This window comes from Somniosus microcephalus, unplaced genomic scaffold (assembly GCF_052327205.1).
Source record: "Somniosus microcephalus isolate GS21.2 unplaced genomic scaffold, FLI_Smic_1.0 unresolved_chr1, whole genome shotgun sequence".
NCBI classification, from domain to species: domain Eukaryota; kingdom Metazoa; phylum Chordata; class Chondrichthyes; order Squaliformes; family Somniosidae; genus Somniosus; species Somniosus microcephalus.
In genome coordinates this window covers 34,032,027-34,053,944 of record NW_028225179.1, presented here as the reverse complement: position 1 = coordinate 34,053,944, position 21,918 = coordinate 34,032,027, and the positions used below count along the sequence as shown (strand labels likewise).

The following is a 21,918-nucleotide window of genomic DNA, read 5'->3' as shown; positions in this document are numbered from 1 at the left end:
ACAGAGATAGGGAGGGTTGTAGGGGCTGCAGGAGGTTACAGAGATAGGGAGGGTTGTAGGGGCTGGAGGAGGTTACAGAGATAGGGAGGGTGGTAGGGGCTGGAGGAGGTTACAGAGATGGGGAGGGTTGTAGGGGCTGGAGGAGGTTACAGAGATAGGGAGGGTTGTAGGGGCTGGAGGAGGTTACAGAGATAGGAAGGGTTGTTGGGGCTGGAGGAGTTTATAGAGACAGGGAGGGTTGTAGGGAGCTGGAGGAGGTTACAAAGAAAGGGAGGGTTGTAGGGGGCTGGAGGAGGTTACAGAGATAGGGAGGGTTGTAGGGGGCTGGAGGAGGTTACAGAGATAGGGAGGGTTGTAGGGGCTGGAGGAGGTTACAGAGATAGGGAGGGTTGTAGGGGGCTGGAGGAGGTTACAGAGATAGGGAGGGTTGTAGGGGCTGGAGGAGGTTACAGAGATAGGGAGGGTGGTAGGGGCTGGAGGAGGTTACAGAGATAGGGAGGGTGGTAGGGGCTGGAGGAGGTTACAGAGATAGGGAGGGTTGTAGGGACTGGAGGAGGTTACAGAGATAGGGTGGGTTGTAAGGGCTGGTGGAGGTTACACAGATAGGGAGGGTGGTAGGGGCTGGAGGAGGTTAGAGATAGAGAGGGTTGTAGGGGCTGGAGGAGGTTACAGGGGTCGGGAGGGTTGTAGGGGCTGGAGGAGGTTAGAGATAGGGAGGGTTGTAGGGGCTGGAGGAGGTTACAGAGATAGGGAGGGTTGTAGGGGCTGGAGGATGTTACAGAGATAGGGAGAGTGGTAGGGGCTGGAGGAGGTTACAGAGATAGGGAGGGTGGTAGGGGCTGGAGGAGGTTACAGAGATAGGGAGGGTTGTCGGGACTGGAGGAGGTTACAGAGATAGGGTGGGTTGTAGGGGCTGGAGGAGGTTACAGAGATAGGGAGGGTTGTGGGGGCTGGAGGAGGTTACAGAGATAGGGTGGGTTGTAAGCGCTGGTGGAGGTTACAGAGATAGGGAGGGTGGTAGGGGCTGGAGGAGGTTACAGAGATAGGGAGGGTGGTAGGGGCTGGAGGAGGTTAGAGATAGGGAGGGTTGTAGGGGCTGGAGGAGGTTATAGGGATAGGGAGTGTTGAAGGGGCTGGAGGAGGTTACAGAGATAGGGAGGGTTTAAGGGGCTGGAGGAGGTTACAGAGATAGGGAGGGTTGTAGGGGCTGGAGGAGGTTACAGAGATAGGGAGGGTTGTAGGGGCTGGAGGAGGTTACAGAGATAGGGAGGGTTGTAGGGGCTGAAGGAGCTTACAGAGATAGGGAGAGTTGTAGGGGCTGGAGGAGGTTACAGAGATAGGGAGGGTTGTTGGGGCTGGAGGAGGTTACAGAGATAGGGAGGGTTGTAGGGGCTGGAGGAGGTTACAGAGATAGGGATGGTGGTAGGGGCTGGAGGAGGTTACAGAGATAGGGAGGGTGGAAGGGGCTGGAGGAGGTTACAGAGATAGGGAGGGCTGTAGGGACTGGAGGAGCTTACAGAGATAGGGAGGGTTGTAGGGGCTGCAGGAGGTTACAGAGATAGGGAGGGTTGTAGGGGCTGGAGGAGGTTACAGAGATAGGGAGGGTGGTAGGGGCTGGAGGAGGTTACAGAGATGGGGAGGGTTGTAGGGGCTGGTGGAGGTTACAGAGATAGGGAGGGTTGTAGGGGCTGGAGGAGGTTACAGAGATAGGAAGGGTTGTTGGGGCTGGAGGAGTTTATAGAGACAGGGAGGGTTGTAGGGAGCTGGAGGAGGTTACAAAGAAAGGGAGGGTTGTAGGGGGCTGGAGGAGGTTACAGAGATAGGGAGGGTTGTAGGGGGCTGGAGGAGGTTACAGAGATAGGGAGGGTTGTAGGGGCTGCACGAGGTTACAGAGATAGGGAGGGTTGTAGGGGGCTGGAGGAGGTTACAGAGATAGGGAGGGTTGTAGGGGCTGGAGGAGGTTACAGAGATAGGGAGGGTGGTAGGGGCTGGAGGAGGTTACAGAGATAGGGAGGGTGGTAGGGGCTGGAGGAGGTTACAGAGATAGGGAGGGTTGTAGGGACTGGAGGAGGTTACAGAGATAGGGTGGGTTGTAAGGGCTGGTGGAGGTTACACAGATAGGGAGGGTGGTAGGGGCTGGAGGAGGTTAGAGATAGAGAGGGTTGTAGGGGCTGGAGGAGGTTACAGGGGTAGGGAGGGTTGTAGGGGCTGGAGGAGGTTAGAGATAGGGAGGGTTGTAGGGGCTGGAGGAGGTTACAGAGATAGGGTGGGTTGTAGGGGCTGGTGGAGGTTACAGAGATAGGGAGGGTGGTAGGGACTGGAGGAGGTTACAGAGATAGGGAGGGTGGTAGGGACTGGAGGAGGTTACAGAGATAGGGAGGGTTGTAGGGACTGGAGGAGGTTACAGAGATAGGGAGGGTTGTTGGGGCTGGAGGAGGTTACAGAGATAGGGAGGGTTGTAGGGAGCTGGAGGAGGTTACTAAGATAGGGAGGGTTGTAGGGGGCTGGAGGAGGTTACAAAGATAGGGAGGGTTGTAGGGGGCTGGAGGAGGTTACAGAGATAGGGAGGGTTGTAGTGGCTGGAGGAGGTTACAGAGATAGGGAGGGTTGTAGAGGGCTGGAGGAGGTTACAGAGATAGGGAGGGTTGTAGGGGCTGGAGGAGGTTACAGAGATAGGGATGGTGGTAGGGGCTGGAGGAGGTTACAGAGATAGGGAGGGTGGAAGGGGCTGGAGGAGGTTACAGAGATAGGGAGGGCTGTAGGGACTGGAGGAGCTTACAGAGATAGGGAGGGTTGTAGGGGCTGCAGGAGGTTACAGAGATAGGGAGGGTTGTAGGGGCTGTAGGAGGTTACAGAGATAGGGAGGGTGGTAGGGGCTGGAGGAGGTTACAGAGATGGGGAGGGTTGTAGGGGCTGGAGGAGGTTACAGAGATAGGGAGGGTTGTAGGGGCTGCAGCAGGTTACAGAGATAGGAAGGGTTGTAGGGCTGGAGGAAGTTACAGAGATAGGGAGGGATTGTAGGGGGCTGGAGGAGGTTCCAGAGATAGGGAGGGTTGTAGGGGCTGGAGGAGGTTACAGAGATAGGGAGGGTTGTTGGGCTGGAGGAGGTTAGAGAGATAGGAAGGTTTGTAGGGTTGGAGGAGGTTACAGAGATAGGGAGGGGTGTAGGGGCTGGAGGAGGTTACAGAGATAGGGAGGGTTGTAGGGCTGGAGGAGGTTACAGAGATAGGGAGGGTTGTAAGGGGCTGGAGGAGGTTACAGAGATAGGGAGGGTTGTAGGGGGCTGGAGGAGGTTACAGAGATAGGGAGGGGTGTAGGTGCTGGAGGAGTTTACAGAGATAGGGAGGGTAGTAGAGGCTGGAGGAGGTTACAGAGATAGGGAGGGTTGTAGGGGCTGGAGGAGGTTACAGAGATAGGGAGGGTTGTAGGGGCTGGAGTAGGTTACAGAGATAGGGTGGTTTGTAGGGGCTGGTGGAGGTTACAGAGTTAGGGAGGGTTGTAGGGGCTGGAGGAGTTTACAGAGATAGGGAGGGTAGTAGGGGCTGGAGGAGGTTACAGAGATAGGGAGGGTTGTAGGGTCTGGAGGAGGTTACAGAGATAGGGAGCGTTGTAGGGGCTGGAGGAGATTACAGAGATAGGGAGGGTTGTAGGGGCTGGAGGAGGTTACAGAGATAGGGAGGGGTGTAGGGCTGGAGGAGGTTACAGAGATAGGGAGGGTGGTGGGGGCTGGAGGAGGTTACAGAGATAGGGAGGGTGGTAGGGCCTGGAGGAGGTTAGTGATAGGGAGGGTTGTAGGGGCTGGAGGAGGTTACAGAGATAGAGAGGGTTGCAGGGGCTGGAGGAGGTTAGAGATGGGGAGGGTTGTAGGGGTTGGAGGAGGTTACAGAGATAAGAAGGTTGTAGGGGCTGGAGGAGGTTAGAGATAGGGAGGGTTGTAGGGGCTGGAGGAGGTTACAGAGATAGGGAGGGTTGTAGGGGCTGGAGGAGGTTACAGAGATAGGGAGGGTGGGAGGGGCTGGAGGAGGTTACAGAGATAGGGAGTGTTGTAGGGGGCTGGAGGAGGTTACAGAGATAGGGAGGGTGGTAGGGGCTGGAGGAGGTTACAGAGATAGGGAGGGTGGTCGGGGCTGGGGGAGGTTACAGAGATAGGGAGGGTTGTAGGGACTGGAGGAGGTTACAGAGATAGTGAGGGATGTAGAGCTGGAGGAGGTTACAGAGATAGGGAGGTTTGTAGGGGCTGGAGGAGGTTGCAGAGATAGGGTGCGTTGTAGGGGTTGGAGGAGGTTACAGAGATAGGGAGGGTTGTAGGGGCTGGAGCAGGTTACAGAGATAGGGAGGGTTGTAGGGGCTGGAGGAGGTTACAGAGATAGGGAGGGTTGTAGGGGCTGGAGGAGGTTACAGAGATAGGGAGGGTGGTAGGGGCTGGAGGAGGTTACAGAGATAGGGAGGGTGGTAGGGGCTGGAGGAGGTTACAGAGATAGGGAGGGTTGTCGGGACTGGAGGAGGTTACAGAGATAGGGAGGGTTGTAGGGGCTGGAGGAGGTTACAGAGATAGGCAGGGTGGTAGGGGCTGGAGGAGGTTACAGAGATAGGGAGGGTTGTAGGGAATGGAGGAGGTTACAGAGATAGGGTGGGTTGTAAGGGCTGGTGGAGGTTACAGAGATAGGGAGGGTGGTAGGGGCTGGAGGAGGTTAGAGATAGAGAGGGTTGTAGGGGCTGGAGGAGGTTACAGGGATAGGGAGGGTTGTAGTGGCTGGAGGAGGTTCGAGATAGGGAGGGTTGTAGGGGCTGGAGGAGGTTACAGAGATAGGGTGGGTTGTAGGGGCTGGAGGAGGTTACAGAGATAGGGAGGGTTGTAGGGGGCTGGAGGAGGTTACAGAGATAGGGAGGGTTGTCGGGGCTGGAGGAGGTTACAGAGATAGGGAGGGTGGTAGGGACTGGAGGAGGTTACAGAGTTGGGAGGGTGGTAGGGACTGGAGGAGGTTACAGAGATAGGGAGGGTTGTAGGGACTGGAGGAGGTTACAGAGATAGGGAGGGTTGTAGAGCTGGAGGAGGTTACAGAGATAGGGAGGGTTGTAGGGGCTGGAGGAGGTTACAGAGATAGGGAGGGTTGTAGAGCTGGAGGAGGTTACAGAGATAGGGAGGGTTGTAGGGGCTGGAGGAGGTTACAGAGATAGAGTGGGTTGTAGGGGCTGCAGGAGGTTACGGAGATAGGGAGGGTTGTAGGGGCTGGAGGAGGTTACAGAGATAGGGTGTGTTGTAGGGGCTGGTGGAGGTTACAGAGATAGGGAGGATGGTAGGGGCTGGAGGAGGTTACAGAGATAGGGAGAGTTGTAGGGGCTGGAGGAGGTTACAGAGATAGGGAGGGTTGTTGGGGCTGGAGGAGGTTATAGAGATAGGGAGGGTTGTAGGGAGCTGGAACAGTTTACAAAGATAGGGAGGGTTGTAGGGGACTGGAGGAGGTTACAGAGATAGGGAGGGTTGTAGGGGGCTGGAGGAGGTTAGAGATAGGGAGGGTTGTAGGGGCTGGAGGAGGTTGCAGAGATAGGGAGGGTTGTAGGGGGCTGGAGGAGGTTACAGAGATAGGGAGGGTGGTAGGGGTTGGAGGAGGTTACAGAGATAGGGAGGGTGGTAGGGGCTGGAGGAGCTTACAGAGATAGGGAGGGTTGTAGGGACGGGAGGAGGTTACAGAGATAGGGTGGGTTGTGAGGGCTGGTGGAGGGTACAGAGATAGGGAGGGTTGTAGGGGCTGGAGGAGGTTACAGAGATAGGGTGGGTTGTAGGGGCTGGTGGAGGTTACAGAGATAGGGAGGGTGGTAGGGGCTGGAGGAGGTTAGAGATAGGGAGGGTTGTAGGGGCTGGAGGAGGTTACAGAGATAGGGAGGGTTGTCCGGGATGGAGGAGGTTAGAGATAGGGAGGGCTGTAGGGGCTGGAGGAGGTTACAGAAATAGGGAGGGTTGTAGGGGCTGGAGGAGGTTAGAGATAGGGAGGGCTGTAGCGGCTGGAGGAGGTTACAGAGATAGGGAGGGTTGTAGGGGCTGGAGGAGGTTACAGAGATAGGGAGAGTTGTAGGGGCTGGAGGAGGTTACAGAGATAGGGGGGGTTTTTGGGGCTGGAGGAGGTTACAGAGATAGGGAGGGTTGTAGGGGGCTGGAGGAGGTTACAGAGATAGGGAGGGTTGTAGGGGCTGGAGGAGGTTACAGAGATAGGGAGGGTGGTAGGGGCTGGAGGAGGTTAGAGATAGAGAGGGTTGTAGGGGCTGGAGGAGGTTACAGGGGTAGGGAGGGTTGTAGGGGCTGGAGGAGGTTAGAGATAGGGAGGGTTGTAGGGGCTGGAGGAGGTTACAGAGATAGGGTGGGTTGTAGGGGCTGGTGGAGGTTACAGAGATAGGGAGGGTGGTAGGGACTGGAGGAGGTTACAGAGATAGGGAGGGTGGTAGGGACTGGAGGAGGTTACAGAGATAGGGAGGGTTGTAGGGACTGGAGGAGGTTACAGAGATAGGGAGGGTTGTTGGGGCTGGAGGAGGTTACAGAGATAGGGAGGGTTGTAGGGAGCTGGAGGAGGTTACTAAGATAGGGAGGGTTGTAGGGGGCTGGAGGAGGTTACAAAGATAGGGAGGGTTGTAGGGGGCTGGAGGAGGTTACAGAGATAGGGAGGGTTGTAGTGGCTGGAGGAGGTTACAGAGATAGGGAGGGTTGAAGAGGGCTGGAGGAGGTTACAGAGATAGGGAGGGTTGTAGGGGTTGGAGGAGGTTACAGAGATAGGGAGGGTGGTAGGGGCTGGAGGAGGTTACAGAGATAGGGAGGGTGGTAGGGGCTGGAGGAGGTTACAGAGATAGGGAGGGTTGTAGGGGCTGGAGGAGGTTACAGAGATAGGGAGGGTTGTAGGGGCTGGAGGAGGTTACAGAGATAGGGAGGGTGGTAGGGGCTGGAGGATGTTAGAGATAGGGAGGGCGATAGGGGCTGGAGGAGGTTACAGAGATAGGGAGGGTTGTAGGGCTGGAGGAGGTTACAGAGATAGGGAGGGTGGTAGGGGCTGGAGGAGGTTCCAGAGATAGGGAGGGTGGTAGGGGCTGGAGGAGGTTACAGAGATAGGGAGGGTTGTAGGGGCTGGAGGAGGTTACAGAGATAGGGAGGGTTGTAGGGGGCTTCAGGAGGTTACAGAGATAGGGAGGGGCCGAGGGCCACGGAGGGATTTGAAGACGAGGATGAGGATTTTAAAATGGAGGTGTTGCTGGACTGGGAGCCAATGTGGGTCAGCGAGCACAGCGGGGGTGGGTGGATGGGTGAACGGGCTGGGTGCGAGTTAGGATACAGACAGCGGCAGTTTTGGAGGAGATGAAGTTTAGCGAGGGTGGGAAGATGGGAGATCGGCCAAGGGGACGTTGGCAGAGTCGAGGCCGGCGGTGACAATGACAGGGATGAGGGTTCTTGGCGGATGGAGAGGAGATGGAGGGTCAGAAGCTCAGCTCGGGCGGTCAAACAGGACTCCAAGGTGACGAATGGTCTGATTCACCCTTGGACCGTGGCCAGGGAGGGTAGCTGGCCAACACCAGGACCTCCGTTTTGGTTGGCGCCTCTTCGCCCATCTCTCAAGAAAACATCCACAGAGCTTCTCACAACCGCCCTGGCCCCAGGCCTCCCCACCACCCCTGCAGGTTGGGCTGACCGGCGCACAGCAAGATCCCACTCACCAGACCACCTCGCCCACGTTGGAGGAGATGAGGTAGCGGATGAACTGCTTCATGTTGTTGTAGATGGCCCGGCCCTCCTCCACCGCCGACACGATGCTGGAGAAGTTGTCGTCGGCCAGCACCATCTCTGAGGCGCTCTTGGCCACGGCCGTGCCGGATCCCATGGCGATGCCGATCTCCGCCTTCTTCAGGGCGGGCGCGTCATTCACCCCATCGCCGGTCTGGAAAAGGGCGCAGGGGTGTTAGAAGTTTGGGGGGCGGGGCGGCGTTCTCGTAACCTCGAGGAAGGTTACAACACGCAAAGGAGGCCATTCAGCCCACCGATCCCGATCTCTCCTCCTGGACCCATTCCCCTTCCCTTTTCCATCGACCCTATTCCCTCTCACCGGCTCTCCAGCTCTGTCCTCTGCTTCGGCCCTTTCCCCTATCTCTCACTGATAAAAATCCACCCTCCCCTCAGTCCCATACCCCCGGCCCTTCCCCACCCAACACTTGGTTCATCTCCCCCGCGCCCTCGATCTGAATGAACACCACCTCCCCCCTCAGTCCCATACCCCCGGCCCTTCCCCACCCAACACTTGGTTCATCGCCCCATCTCCCCCGTGCCCACGATCTGAATGAACACCACCTCCCCCCTCAGTCCCATACCCCCGGCCCTTCCCCACCCAACACTTGGTTCATCTCCCCCGCGCCCTCGATCTGAATGAACACCACCTCCCCCCTCAGTCCCATTCCCCCTCGCCCTTGCTCACCCAACACTCGGCCCCCATGAACCCTGTGCGCCCCCTCCCTCGCCTCCCGCCTCCCCGGCTCCGGATCATGAGCCCTGGATATGTCTCAGCGGGGGGAGAGAGGAAAGGCGCTCACCATGGCGGTGATCTCGTCAAAGGACTGCAGGTACTCCACAATCCTGGACTTGTGGGCCGGCTCCACGCGGGCGAAGCAGCTGGCGTCGTGGCAGGCCATGCGCTGGTCGGCGGGGGACAGGTCATCAAACTCCCGGCCGGTGTAGGCTTTGCCCGTCACCTCCTCCTCCTCAGTGAAGATGCCGATGCGCCGGCAGATGGCCACGGCCGTGCCCTTGTTGTCTCCGGTGATCATGATGACGCGGATGCCCGCATCCCGGCACAGTTGGATGGAGCCGATTACCTCCTTCCGCGGTGGGTCCAGCATACCCACAACACCCACAAAGGTCAGGTCGCACTGGGTCAGAGAAGGAGGGAGTGAAGGAGAGAGAGAGAGAGAGAGAAAAGATAAGACGGCACTGTAGGCAGTGTAGATGAAAGCATAACATTAAACATAGAAACATAGAAGATAGGAGCAGGAGTCGGCCATTCGGCCCCTCGAGCCTGCTCCGCCATTCAATGAGATCATGGCTGATCATCCAAATTCAGTACCCTGTCCCTGCTTTCTCCCCATATCCCCCTTGATCCCTTTAGCCTTAAGAAATATATCTAACTCCTTCTTGAATATATTTAATGAATTGGCCTCAACTGCCTTCTGTGGTAGAGAATTCCACAGTTTCACCACTCTCTGGGTGAAGAAATTCCTCCTCATCTCAGTCCTAAATGGCTTACCCCTTATCCTTAGACTGTGAGCCCTGGTTCTGGACTCCCCCGCCATCGGGAACATCCTTCCTGCATCTAGTCTGTCTAGTCCTGTTAGAATTTTATAAGTTTCAATGAGATCCCCTCTCATTCTTCTAAACTCCAGCGAGTATAAGCCCAATCGACCCAATCTCTCCTCATACGTCATTCCTGCCAACCCAGGTATCAGTCTGGTGAATCTTCGCTGCACTCCCTCCATGACAAGAACATCCTTCCTCAGATAAGGCAACCAAAACTGCACACAATACTCAAGGTGTGGTCTCACCAAGGCCCTGTACAACAGCAACAAGACATCCTTGTTTCTGTACTCGAACCCTCTCAGTACGAAGGCCAACATACCATTTGCCTTCTTAACCGCCTACTGCACCTGCATGCTTACCTTCAGCGACTGGTGCACAAGGACACCCAGGTCTCGTTGCACTTCCCCCTTCTCCCAATCTATTGCCGTTCAGATAATAATCTGCCTTCCTGTTTTTGCCACCAAAGTGGATAACCTCGCATTTATCCACATTATACTGCATCTGCCATGCATCTGCCCAATCACCCAACCTGTCCAAATCATACTGGAGTTTCTCGGCATCCTCCTCACAGCACACACGCCCACCCAGCTTTGTGTCGTCTGCAAACTTGGAGATATTACATCTAGTTCCCTCGTCTAGATCATTACAGAATCACAGAATCACAGAAACCCCACAGTGCAGATAGAGGCCATTTCGGCCCATCGAGCCTGCACCGACACATATCCCACCCGATCCCCGTAACCCCTACACCAACACATATCCCACCCTATCCCCGTAACCCCACGTATTTAATCCCCCTAACACTAAGGGTCAATTTATCATAGCCAATCGACCTAACCCGCACATCTTTGGACTGTGGGAGGAAACCGGAGCACCCGGAGGAAACCCACGCAAACACGGGGAGAATGTGCAAACTCCACATAGACAGTCACCCGAGGCCGGATTCGAACCCGGGTCCCTGGCGCTGTGAGGCAACAGTGCTAACCACTATGCCACCGTGCTGATATATATTGTGAAAAGCTGGGGTCCTAGGACCGATCCCTGCGGTACCCCACTAGTCACTGCCTGCCACTCGGAAAAAGACCCGTTTATTCCAACTCTTTGCTTGTGGAGTATTTCAAACCAACACTCGACACAAGGTTTTAGATCGATAGCCAAGTTGTCTTTATTAGCCCTGCTGTATGCCTCAGACACATGGACCATGTATAAGGTGACATGAATCTTGCCACTCATGTGGAAATGACTTATGAAATAATACTGGGTGGCCTGCTGGTGGCGCTGTCCAGGGAGAATGTCAATACTCGGGCATGGGCCCAGCTTGCTCAGGACATTCTTTAACAGGAACTAGTAAAGGACACAACTAGATCTCCATGTTGAAAAACAGTTGATTAAAGCTTTGTTTAACGCTTAGACCAAGTGCCTAGTAGTTTTCTTAGGTCAGCAGGCACCTCAAAGCACTGGAGAGGCACCACCAACACTACCTCCGCAAGATCCTACAAATCCATTGGCAGGATAGGCGCACCAACGTCAGTGTTCTCGCTCAGGCCAACATCCCCCAGCATCAAAGCTTTGACCACGCTCGATCAGTTCCGATGGACGGGTCGCATCGTCCGCATGCCCGGTACGAGACTCCCAAAACAACTCGGAGCTCCGGCACGGCAAGAGAGCCCCAGGTGGGCAGAGGAAACGCTTCAAGGACACCCTCAAAGCCTCCTTGAAAAAGTGTAACATCCCCCACCGACGCCTGGGAATCCCCTGGCCCATGACCTCCGGGAAGGCGCCGAACACCTTCGAGGGTTTGGTCGCCTTATCTGAGGAAGGATGTTCTTGCCATGGAGGGAGTGCAGCGAAGATTCACCAGACTGATACCTGGGATGGCAGGAATGACGTATGAGGAGAGATTGGGTCGATTAGGCTTATATTCGCTTGAGTTTAGAAGAATGAGAGGGGATCTCATTGAAACATATAAAATTCTAACAGGACTGGACAGACTGGATGCAGGAAGGATGTTCCCGATGGCCGGGGAGTCCAGAACCAGGGGCCACAGTCTCAGGATAAGGGGTAAGCCATTTAGGACAGAAATGAGGAGGAATTTCTTCACCCAGAGAGTGGTGAACCTGTGGAATTCTCTACCACAGAAGGCAGTTGAGGCCAATTCATTAAATATATTCAAGAAGGAGTTAGATATATTTCACAGAAATCACAGAAATCACAGAAACCCCACAGTGCAGATAGAGGCCATTTCGGCCCATCGAGCCTGCACCGACACATATCCCACCCTATCCCCGTAACCCCACGTATTTAATCCCCCTAACACTAAGGGTCAATTTATCATAGCCAATCAACCTAACCCGCACATCTTTGGACTGTGGGAGGAAACCGGAGCACCCGGAGGAAACCCACGCAAACACGGGGAGAATGTGCAAACTCCACACAAACAGTCGCCCGAGGCCGGATTCGAACCCGGGTCCCTGGCGCTGTGAGGCAACAGTGCTAACCACTATGCCACCGTGCTGCCCTTCTTAAGGCTAAAGGGATCAAGGGATATGGGGAGAAGGCAGGGACCGGGTACTGAATTTGGATGATCAGCCATGATCTCCTTGAATGGCGGAGCAGGCTCGAGGGGCCGAATGGCCTACTCCTGCTCCTATCTTCTATATTTCTATGTCCCTCATCTCACCGGCACAGAAAGCAGAATGGCCGCGATCTGTCAAAAATTGCAGCATTCAGCTTTCTGTTCCGCAGAGATCTCTAAATCATCCTGAGAGGAAGGAATTAACTTAGAGTACAGATTGTCAGTGTTTGACAGCTTCAAACAGCTGTCAAATGCTGATATTTCATCTGTCAAAAGGTCTTGACAGATGAAATATCAATCTGTGACGTCACCTGTTGCCGGGTGGCCCTTAATTGGTCTGCTGAGCCCACTGGGCGGGCTCAACATGATCAATCAAGTCAAAATCGCGTGGGTTGGCTAGAACTCAATGGAGGCAGGACTACAGCCCCGAAAGTTGTAGTCCCGCCTCCTACCCGCCTCCTCAATGAAAATCCAGCCCATTGTACTGCTTTGCTGCCGCTCTAAGCCTTTTTACGTCCCACTCTTTGGGCTTGATTTTCTCAATGGAGGCGAGTTGGAGGCGAGGCTGCTGCTAGTCGTGTCAATGTCCCGCCTCCAGCCTCGCCTGACCATTCAGTGGGATTTTCCCCCGATTGAGCTTGTTAAGCCCGCCCGGCGGGCTCAGCAGGCCAATTAGGGAGGAAGTCACCGACAGATCACCTCAACGTCAGACGTGCTATCTGTCTAGACTTCTTGAAATAAGAAATGACAGCGTTTGACAGCTCGGTGAAGCTGTCACACACACTGACATTCTCTTTAGTTTGATTAGCTTTTGTGGTGAGGACTGAAAAAACATTGTTAATAAGTAAATTTCAGATGTTCGATGGATCGGAGGGTCCATCAGCCATTACCCGAAATTGACAAGGTGGATGTCCGCTCTCCCGATCCAGCGCGGCTAAAGGCTACAGAAGTAAAACAAGGTAAGTGAACACTTTTTTAAACTTATCACTCACCTTGCATACTTACCACTCCACACTTGCACCCATCACTCACCTCTACACCTTCCTTCCAGGTGCCTCCGACCGCCGCAGACCACCTCCACGTCTCCTCCAACCCGGCGGGGTTCTCCGAGGTCGGGAAGCCTTCAGCTGTGAAGGTAAAATGGCACTCATCCCTTTTTCTGCCTGTTAACTACCTGTTAACAGGCAGTTAAAAGGATTAAAAGCCTTTTCCCGCCTCCAGGAGACGGGACCCGAAGCTGCACATCTTCCCACCTCCTGGCAAAAGGGCACGGAGGCGGGATGGGGGCGGGTTTTGCCACCCGCCCCCACTTTCTCCGATTTTACGTGCTGTCCCGCCTCCATGCCCGCCTCCTCGGGGCTTGGAAAATCCAGCCCATTGTTTTACTTTCCTGCCAGAGAAGAACTTACATCCTCTCGGCCTCTTATGGTTCCACGTCCGGCTATTTGCAATTGTCTCCAAGTTACACAGCTTGCAGTCATTAATCATTCTAACACCACTGCAAAATCAACATGTCATTCTTAGGTTATCTCAACTGCCAGTTCAGCAACTTAGAAAAAGCTTACTACTGCAAAGACCTATTAGATTATTGTCTTTCTTCACCTTTCAGTGAAACTGCCAGCGATGTCAGTTTAACTCTTTCCCCACTGCAACATTACAAAGGGATAGTGACAGATTAAGTGAATCACAGAATCACAGAATCACAGAAACCCCACAGTGCAGATAGAGGCCATTTCGGCCCATCGAGCCTGCACCGACACATATCCCACCCGATCCCCGTAACCCCTACACCAACACATATCCCACCCTATCCCTGTAACCCCACGTATTTAATCCCCCTAACACTAAGGGTCAATTTATCATAGCCAATCAACCTAACCCGCACATCTTTGGACTGTGGGAGGAAACCGGAGCACCCGGAGGAAACCCACGCAAACACGGGGAGACTGTGCAAACTCCACACAGACAGTCACCCGAGGCCGGATTCGAACCCGGGTCCCTGGCGCTGTGAGGCAACAGTGCTAACTACTATGCCACCGAATGGGCAAGAACTGTGGCAAATGAACATAATAAGATGTCGGAGCAGGAGTCGGTCATTTGGCCCCTCGAGCCTGCTCCGCCATTCAATAAGATCATGGCTGATCTGATCTCAATGATCTGGTGTAAGGAGAGATTAGGCCATAGAAACATAGAAACATGGAAGATAGGAGCAGGAGTAGGCCATTCGGCCCCTCGAGCCTGCTCCGCCATTCAATGAGATTGTGGCTGATCATCCAAATTCAGTACCCGGTCCCTGCTTTCTCCCCATTTCCCTTGATCCCTTTAGCCTTAAGAAATATATCTAACTCCTTCTTGAATATATTTAATGAATTGGCCTCCACTGCCTTCTGTGGTAGAGAATTCCACAGCTTCACCACTCTCTGGGTGAAGAAATTCCTCCTCATCTCAGTCCTAAATGGCTTACCCCTTATCGTTAGACTGTGACCCCTGGTTCTGGACTCCCCGGCCATCGGGAACATCCTTCCTGCATCTAGTCTGTCCAGTCCTGTTAGAATTTTATAAGTTTCAATGAGATCCCCTCTCATTCTTCTAAACTCCAGCGAGTATAAGCCCAATCGACCCAATCATACGTCATTCCTGCCATCCCAGGTATCAGCCTGGTGAATCTTCGCTGCACTCCCTCCAGGGCAAGAACATCCTTCCTCAGATAAGGCGACCAAAAGTGCACACAATACTCAAGGTGTGGCCTCACCAAGGCCCTGTACAACTGCAGCAAGACATCCTTGTTCCTGTACTCGACTAGGCCTGTATTCACTAGAGTTTCGAAGAATGTGTGGGGATCTCATGGAAACGTATAAAATTCTGACCGGGCTAGACAGACTGGATGCAGGGAGAATGTTTCCCCTGGCTGGGGGGGTCTAGAACGAGGGGGGTCACAGTCTCAGGATACGGGGGGTAGGACATTTCGGACTGAGATGAGGAGAAATGTCTTCACCCAGAGAGTGGTGAACCTGTGGAATTCCCTACCACACAAGGCTGTGGAGGCCAAGTCACTGAATATATTTAAGAAGTAGATAGATTTCTAGACACAAAAGGCATCAAGGGGTACAGGGAGAGAGCGGGAATATGGTATTGAGATAGAAGATCAGCCATGATCATATTGAATGGCGGAGCAGGCTCGAAGGGCCGAATGGCCGACTCCTGCTCCTATTTTTCCATGTTTCTATATTTCTATCTTGGCCTCAACTCCGCTTCCCTGCTCGCTCCCCATAACCCTCGACTCCCTAACCTTTCAAAAATCTGTCCATCTCCACCATGAATGTATTCACTGACTCCGTCTCCAGAGCTCTCTGGGGAAAAGAATTCCAAAGATTCACGACCATCTGAGAGAAGAAATTCCTCCTCGTTTCCGATTTAAAAGGATGCCCCCTTATTCTGAAATTATGCCCCCTAGTTCTAGATTCACCCACGAGGGGAAACACCCTCTCCGCATCCACCCTGTCAAGCCCCTTCAGAATCTTATATGTTTCAATAAGATCCCCTCTCATTCTTCTAAACTCAAGAGTATAGGCTCAACCTGCTCAACCATTCTTCATAAGACAACCCCTTCATCTCCGGAATCAACCTCGTGAACCTTCACGAGCACCGCACTGTCGGAGGGGCAGTACTGAGGGAGCGCCGCACTGTTGGAGGGGCAGTACTGAGGGTGAGCCGCACTGTCGGAGGGGCAGTACTGAGGGAGTGCCGCACTGTCGGAGGGGCAGTACTGAGGGAGTGCCGCACTGTCGGAGGGGCAGTACTGAGGGAGCGCCGCACTGTCGGAGGGGCAGTACTGAGGGAGCGCCGCACTGTCGGAGGGGCAGTACTGAGGGAGCGCCGCACTGTCGGAGGGATAGTACTGAGGGAGCACCGCACTGTCGGAGGGGCAGTACTGAGGGCGTGCTGCACTGTCAGAGGGGCAGTACTGAGAGAGTGCCGCACTGTCGGAGGGACAGTACTGACGGAGTGCCGCACTGTCGGAGGGGCAGTACTGAGAGAGCGCTGCACTGTCGGAGGGGCAGTACTGAGGGAGCGCCGCACTGTCGGAGGGGCAGTACTGAGGGAGCGCCGCACTGTCGGAGGGGCAGTACTGAGAGAGCGCTGCACTGTCGGAGGGGCAGTACTGAGGGAGCGCCGCACTGTCGGAGGGGCAGTACTGAGAGAGCGCTGCACTGTCGGAGGGATAGTACTGAGGGAGCGCCGCACTGTCGGATGGACAGTACTGAGGGAGCGCCGCACTGTCGGATGGACAGTACTGAGGGAGCGCTGCACTGTCGGAGGGGCAGTACTGAGGGAGCGCCGCACTGTCGGAGGGACAGTACTGAGGGAGTGCCGCACTGTCGGAGGGGCAGTACTGAGGGAGCGCCGCACTGTCGGAGGGGCAGTACTGAGAGAGTGCTGCACTGTCGGAGGGGCAGTACGGAGTGGCAGCAATAGGGTAGTTAAACCGAGGTCCCCGTCTGCCCTCTCTAGGTGGACGTAAAAGATCCCGCGAACACTAATTGGAAGAAAGGCAAAGGGGAGGTCCCTCAAGCTCATCTAAAAAATACAGATGAGCTGGGTCGTTCATTTCGTTGCTGCTTATGGGAGCTTGCTGTGCGCGAATCGGCTGCTGTGTTTCTCTACATTGCGACAGTAACCCGTGAGAATAAGTGGAGGAGGTGCTGGGGTCGTGAGAGTTGGCTATAGGAATGGGAGGCCTCTGGTTTACCAGCCCCTTCACCTCCAGCTCCAACCCCCCCGACTGGATGGAACCATTCGAAGGCGCCCATACCTCATAACTGGCAAACTTGGTGGCGTCCTCCAGATTCATCTCTTCCCTCTTGGGAGGGGTGTCGCGTGTGGCCAGAGCCAAGCAGCGCAGGGTGTCTCTGCCCGTGCCCCACTCCTTGATGACTGAAAGCACCTTGTCCTTGATGGTGGGGGTCAGTTGGACGCGGGTGGTGCCCACACGGACATAGTTACAGCGATCAATCACACCTTCAGGGGCGCCCTGTGCAAAGGGAAATAACAGACAGATGTAAGAGACTGACGGGGAATGAGGGATCCTTATAGAGGGTATCAGGGACTGATGGGCACCGAGGGATCCTTATAGCGGGTATCAGGGACTGATGGGCACTGAGGGATCCTTATAGCGGGTATCAGGGACTGATGGGGAATGAGGGATCCTTATAGAGGGTATCAGGGACTGATGGGGAATGAGGGATCCTTATAGAGGGTATCAGGGAGTGATGGGCAATGAGGGATCCTTATAGAGGGTATCGGGGACTGATGGGGAATGAGGGATCCTTATAGAGGGTATCAGGGACTGATGGGGAATGAGGGATCCTTATAGAGGGTATCAGAGACTGATGGGGAATGAGGGATCCTTATAGAGGGTATCGGGGACTGATGGGGAATGAGGGATCCTTATAGAGGGTATCAGGGACTGATGGGGAATGAGGGATCCTTATAGAGGGTATCAGGGACTGATGGGGAATGAGGGATCCTTATAGAGGGTATCAGAGACTGATGGGGAATGAGGGATCCTTATAGAGGGTATCAGGGACTGATGGGGAATGAGGGATCCTTATAGAGGGTATCGGGGACTGATGGGGAATGAGGGATCCTTATAGAGGGTATCAGGGACTGATGGGGAATGAGGGATCCTTATAGAGGGTATCAGGGACTGATGGGGAATGAGGGATCCTTATAGAGGGTATCGGGGACTGATGGGGAATGAGGGATCCTTATAGAGGGTATCAGGGACTGATGGGGAATGAGGGATCCTTATAGAGGGTATCAGGGACTGATGGGGAATGAGGGATCCTTATAGAGGGTATCAGGGACTGATGGGGAATGAGGGATCCTTATAGAGGGTATCAGGGACTGATGGGAAATGAGGGATCCTTATAGAGGGTATCAGGGACTGATGGGGAATGAGGGATCCTTATAGAGGGTATCAGGGACTGATGGGGAATGAGGGATCCTTATAGAGGGTATCAGGGACTGATGGGGAATGAGGGATCCTTATAGAGGGTATCAGGGACTGATGGGGAATGAGGGATCCTTATAGAGGGTATCAGGGACTGATGGGCACTGAGGGATCCTTATAGAGGGTATCAGGGACTGATGGGGAATGAGGGATCCTTATAGAGGGTATCGGGGACTGATGGGGAATGAGGGATCCTTATAGAGGGTATCAGGGACTGATGGGGAATGAGGGATCCTTATAGAGGGTATCAGAGACTGATGGGCACCGAGGGATCCTTATAGAGGGTATCGGGGACTGATGGGGAATGAGGGATCCTTATAGAGGGTATCAGGGACTGATGGGGAATGAGGGATCCTTATAGAGGGTATCAGGGAATGATGGGCACCGAGGGATCCTTACAGCGGGTATCAGGGACTGATGGGGAATGAGGGATCCTTATAGAGGGTATCAGGGACTGATGGGAATGAGGGATCCTTATAGAGGGTATCAGGGACTGATGGGGAATGAGGGATCCTTATAGAGGGTATCAGGGACTGATGGGGAATGAGGGATCCTTATAGAGGGTATCAGGGACTGATGGGGAATGAGGGATCCTTATAGAGGGTATCAGGGACTGATGGGGAATGAGGGATCCTTATAGAGGGTATCAGAGACTGACGGGGAATGAGGGATCCTTATAGAGGGTATCAGGGACTGATGGGGAATGAGGGATCCTTATCGAGGGTATCAGGGACTGATGGGCACCGAGGGATCCTTATAGAGGGTATCAGGGACTGATGGGGAATGAGGGATCCTTATAGAGGGTGTCAGGGACTGATGGGGAATGAGGGATCCTTATAGAGGGTATCAGGGACTGATGGGGAATGAGGGATCCTTATAGAGGGTATCAGGGACTGATGGGCACTGAGGGATCCTTATAGAGGGTATCAGGGACTGATGGGGAATGAGGGATCCTTATAGAGGGTATCAGGGACTGATGGGGATTGAGGGATCCTTATAGAGGGTATCAGGGACTGATGGGGAATGAGGGATCCTTATAGAGGGTATCGGGGACTGATGGGGAATGAGGGATCCTTATAGAGGGTATCAGGGACTGATGGGGAATGAGGGATCCTTATAGAGGGTATCAGGGACTGATGGGGAATGAGGGATCCTTATAGAGGGTATCAGGGACTGATGGGGAATGAGGGATCCTTATAGAGGGTATCAGGGACTGATGGGGAATGAGGGATCCTTATAGAGGGTATCAGGGACTGATGGGCACCGAGGGATCCTTATAGCGGGTATCAGGGACTGATGGGGAATGAGGGATCCTTATAGAGGGTATCAGGGACTGATGGGCACTGAGGGATCCTTATAGAGGGTATCAGGGACTGATGGGGAATGAGGGATCCTTATAGAGGGTATCAGGGACTGATGGGGAATGAGGGATCCTTATAGAGGGTATCAGGGACTGATGGGGAATGAGGGATCCTTATAGAGGGTATCAGGGACTGATGGGCACCGAGGGATCCTTATAGCGGGTATCAGGGACTGATGGGGAATGAGGGATCCTTATAGAGGGTATCGGGGACTGATGGGGAATGAGGGATCCTTATAGAGGGTATCAGGGACTGATGGGCACTGAGGGATCCTTATAGAGGGTATCAGGGACTGATGGGGAATGAGGGATCCTTATAGAGGGTATCAGGGACTGATGGGGAATGAGGGATCCTTATAGAGGGTATCAGGGACTGATGGGGAATGTGGGATCCTTATAGAGGGTATCAGGGACTGATGGGGAATGAGGGATCCTTATAGAGGGTATCGGGGACTGATGGGGAATGAGGGATCCTTATAGAGGGTATCGGGGACTGATGGGGAATGAGGGATCCTTATAGAGGGTATCAGGGACTGATGGGGAATGAGGGATCCTTATAGAGGGTATCAGGGACTGATGGGGAATGAGGGATCCTTATAGAGGGTATCAGGGACTGATGGGGAATGAGGGATCCTTATAGAGGGTATCAGGGACTGATGGGGAATGAGGGATCCTTATAGAGGGTATCAGGGACTGATGGGGAATGAGGGATCCTTATAGAGGGTATCGGGGACTGATGGGGAATGAGGGATCCTTATAGAGGGTATCAGGGACTGATGGGCACTGAGGGATCCTTATAGCGGGTATCAGGGACTGATGGGGAATGAGGGATCCTTATAGAGGGTATCGGGGACTGATGGGCACTGAGGGATCCTTATAGAGGGTATCAGGGACTGATGGGCACTGAGGGATCCTTATAGAGGGTATCAGGGACTGATGGGAATGAGGGATCCTTATAGAGGGTATCAGGGACTGATGGGGAATGAGGGATCCTTATAGAGGGTATCAGGGACTGATGGGGAATGTGGGATCCTTATAGAGGGTATCAGGGACTGATGGGGAATGAGGGATCCTTATAGAGGGTATCGGCGACTGATGGGGAATGAGGGATCCTTATAGAGGGTATCGGGGACTGATGGGGAATGAGGGATCCTTATAGAGGGTATCAGGGACTGATGGGGAATGAGGGATCCTTATAGAGGGTATCAGGGACTGATGTGGAATGAGGGCTCCTTATAGAGGGTATCGGGGACTGATGGGGAATGAGGGATCCTTATAGAGGGTATCAGGGACTGATGGGGAATGAGGGCTCCTTATAGAGGGTATCGGGGACTGATGGGGAATGAGGGATCCTTATAGAGGGTATCAGGGACTGATGGGGAATGAGGGATCCTTATAGAGGGTATCAGGGACTGATGGGGAATGAGGGATCCTTATAGAGGGTATCAGGGACTGATGGGGAATGAGGGATCCTTATAGAGGGTATCAGGGACTGATGGGGAATGAGGGATCCTTACAGCGGGTATCAGGGACTGATGGGGAATGAGGGATCCTTATAGAGGGTATCAGGGACTGATGGGGAATGAGGGATCCTTATAGAGGGTATCAGGGACTGATGGGGAATGAGGGATCCTTATAGAGGGTATCAGGGACTGATGGGCAATGAGGGATCCTTATAGAGGGTATCAGGGACTGATGGGGAATGAGGGATCCTTAGAGAGGGTATCAGGGACTGATGGGGAATGAGGGATCCTTATAGAGGGTATCAGGGACTGATGGGGAATGAGGGATCCTTATAGAGGGTATCAGGGACTGATGGGCAATGAGGGATCCTTATAGAGGGTATCAGGGACTGATGGGGAATGAGGGATCCTTATAGAGGGTATCAGGGACTGATGGGGAATGAGGGATCCTTATAGAGGGTATCAGGGACTGATGGGGAATGAGGGATCCTTATAGAGGGTATCAGGGACTGATGGGGAATGAGGGATCCTTATAGAGGGTATCGGGGACTGATGGGGAATGAGGGATCCTTATAGAGGGTATCAGGGACTGATGGGGAATGAGGGATCCTTACAGAGGGTATCAGGGACTGATGGGGAATGAGGGATCCTTATAGAGGGTATCAGGGACTGATGGGGAATGAGGGATCCTTATAGAGGGTATCAGGGACTGATGGGGAATGAGGGATCCTTATAGAGGGTATCAGGGACTGATGGGGAATGAGGGATCCTTACAGAGGGTATCAGGGACTGATGGGGAATGAGGGATCCTTATCGAGGGTATCAGGGACTGATGGGCACCGAGGGATCCTTATAGAGGGTATCAGGGACTGATGGGGAATGAGGGATCCTTATAGAGGGTATCAGGGACTGATGGGGAATGAGGGATCCTTATAGAGGGTATCAGGGACTGATGGGGAATGAGGGATCCTTATAGAGGGTATCAGAGACTGACGGGGAATGAGGGATCCTTATAGAGGGTATCAGGGATTGATGGGTAATGAGGGATCCTTATAGAGGGTATCAGGGACTGATGGGGAATGAGGGATCCTTATAGAGGGTATCAGGGACTGATGGGGAATGAGGGATCCTTATAGAGGGTATCAGGGTCTGATGGGGAATGAGGGATCCTTATAGAGGGTATCG

The 21,918-nt window shown here is 54.0% G+C and overlaps 1 protein-coding gene across 1 annotated transcript in view; it reads right to left on the bottom strand.

The window, feature by feature from the left end:
* LOC147094584 (sarcoplasmic/endoplasmic reticulum calcium ATPase 1-like) overlaps window positions 1–21,918 on the bottom strand; it is a 52,189-nt gene that overhangs the window by 28,295 nt on the left and 1,976 nt on the right. Inside the window, exons 2-4 of the mRNA XM_085974226.1 lie at window positions 16,711–16,929; window positions 8,563–8,898; window positions 7,696–7,916 (exon numbers count right to left, since the gene is read on the bottom strand). Of these exons, the coding sequence (XP_085830352.1) occupies window positions 7,696–7,916; window positions 8,563–8,898; window positions 16,711–16,929 (776 nt within the window). The remainder of the gene's footprint in view (window positions 1–7,695; window positions 7,917–8,562; window positions 8,899–16,710; window positions 16,930–21,918) is intronic.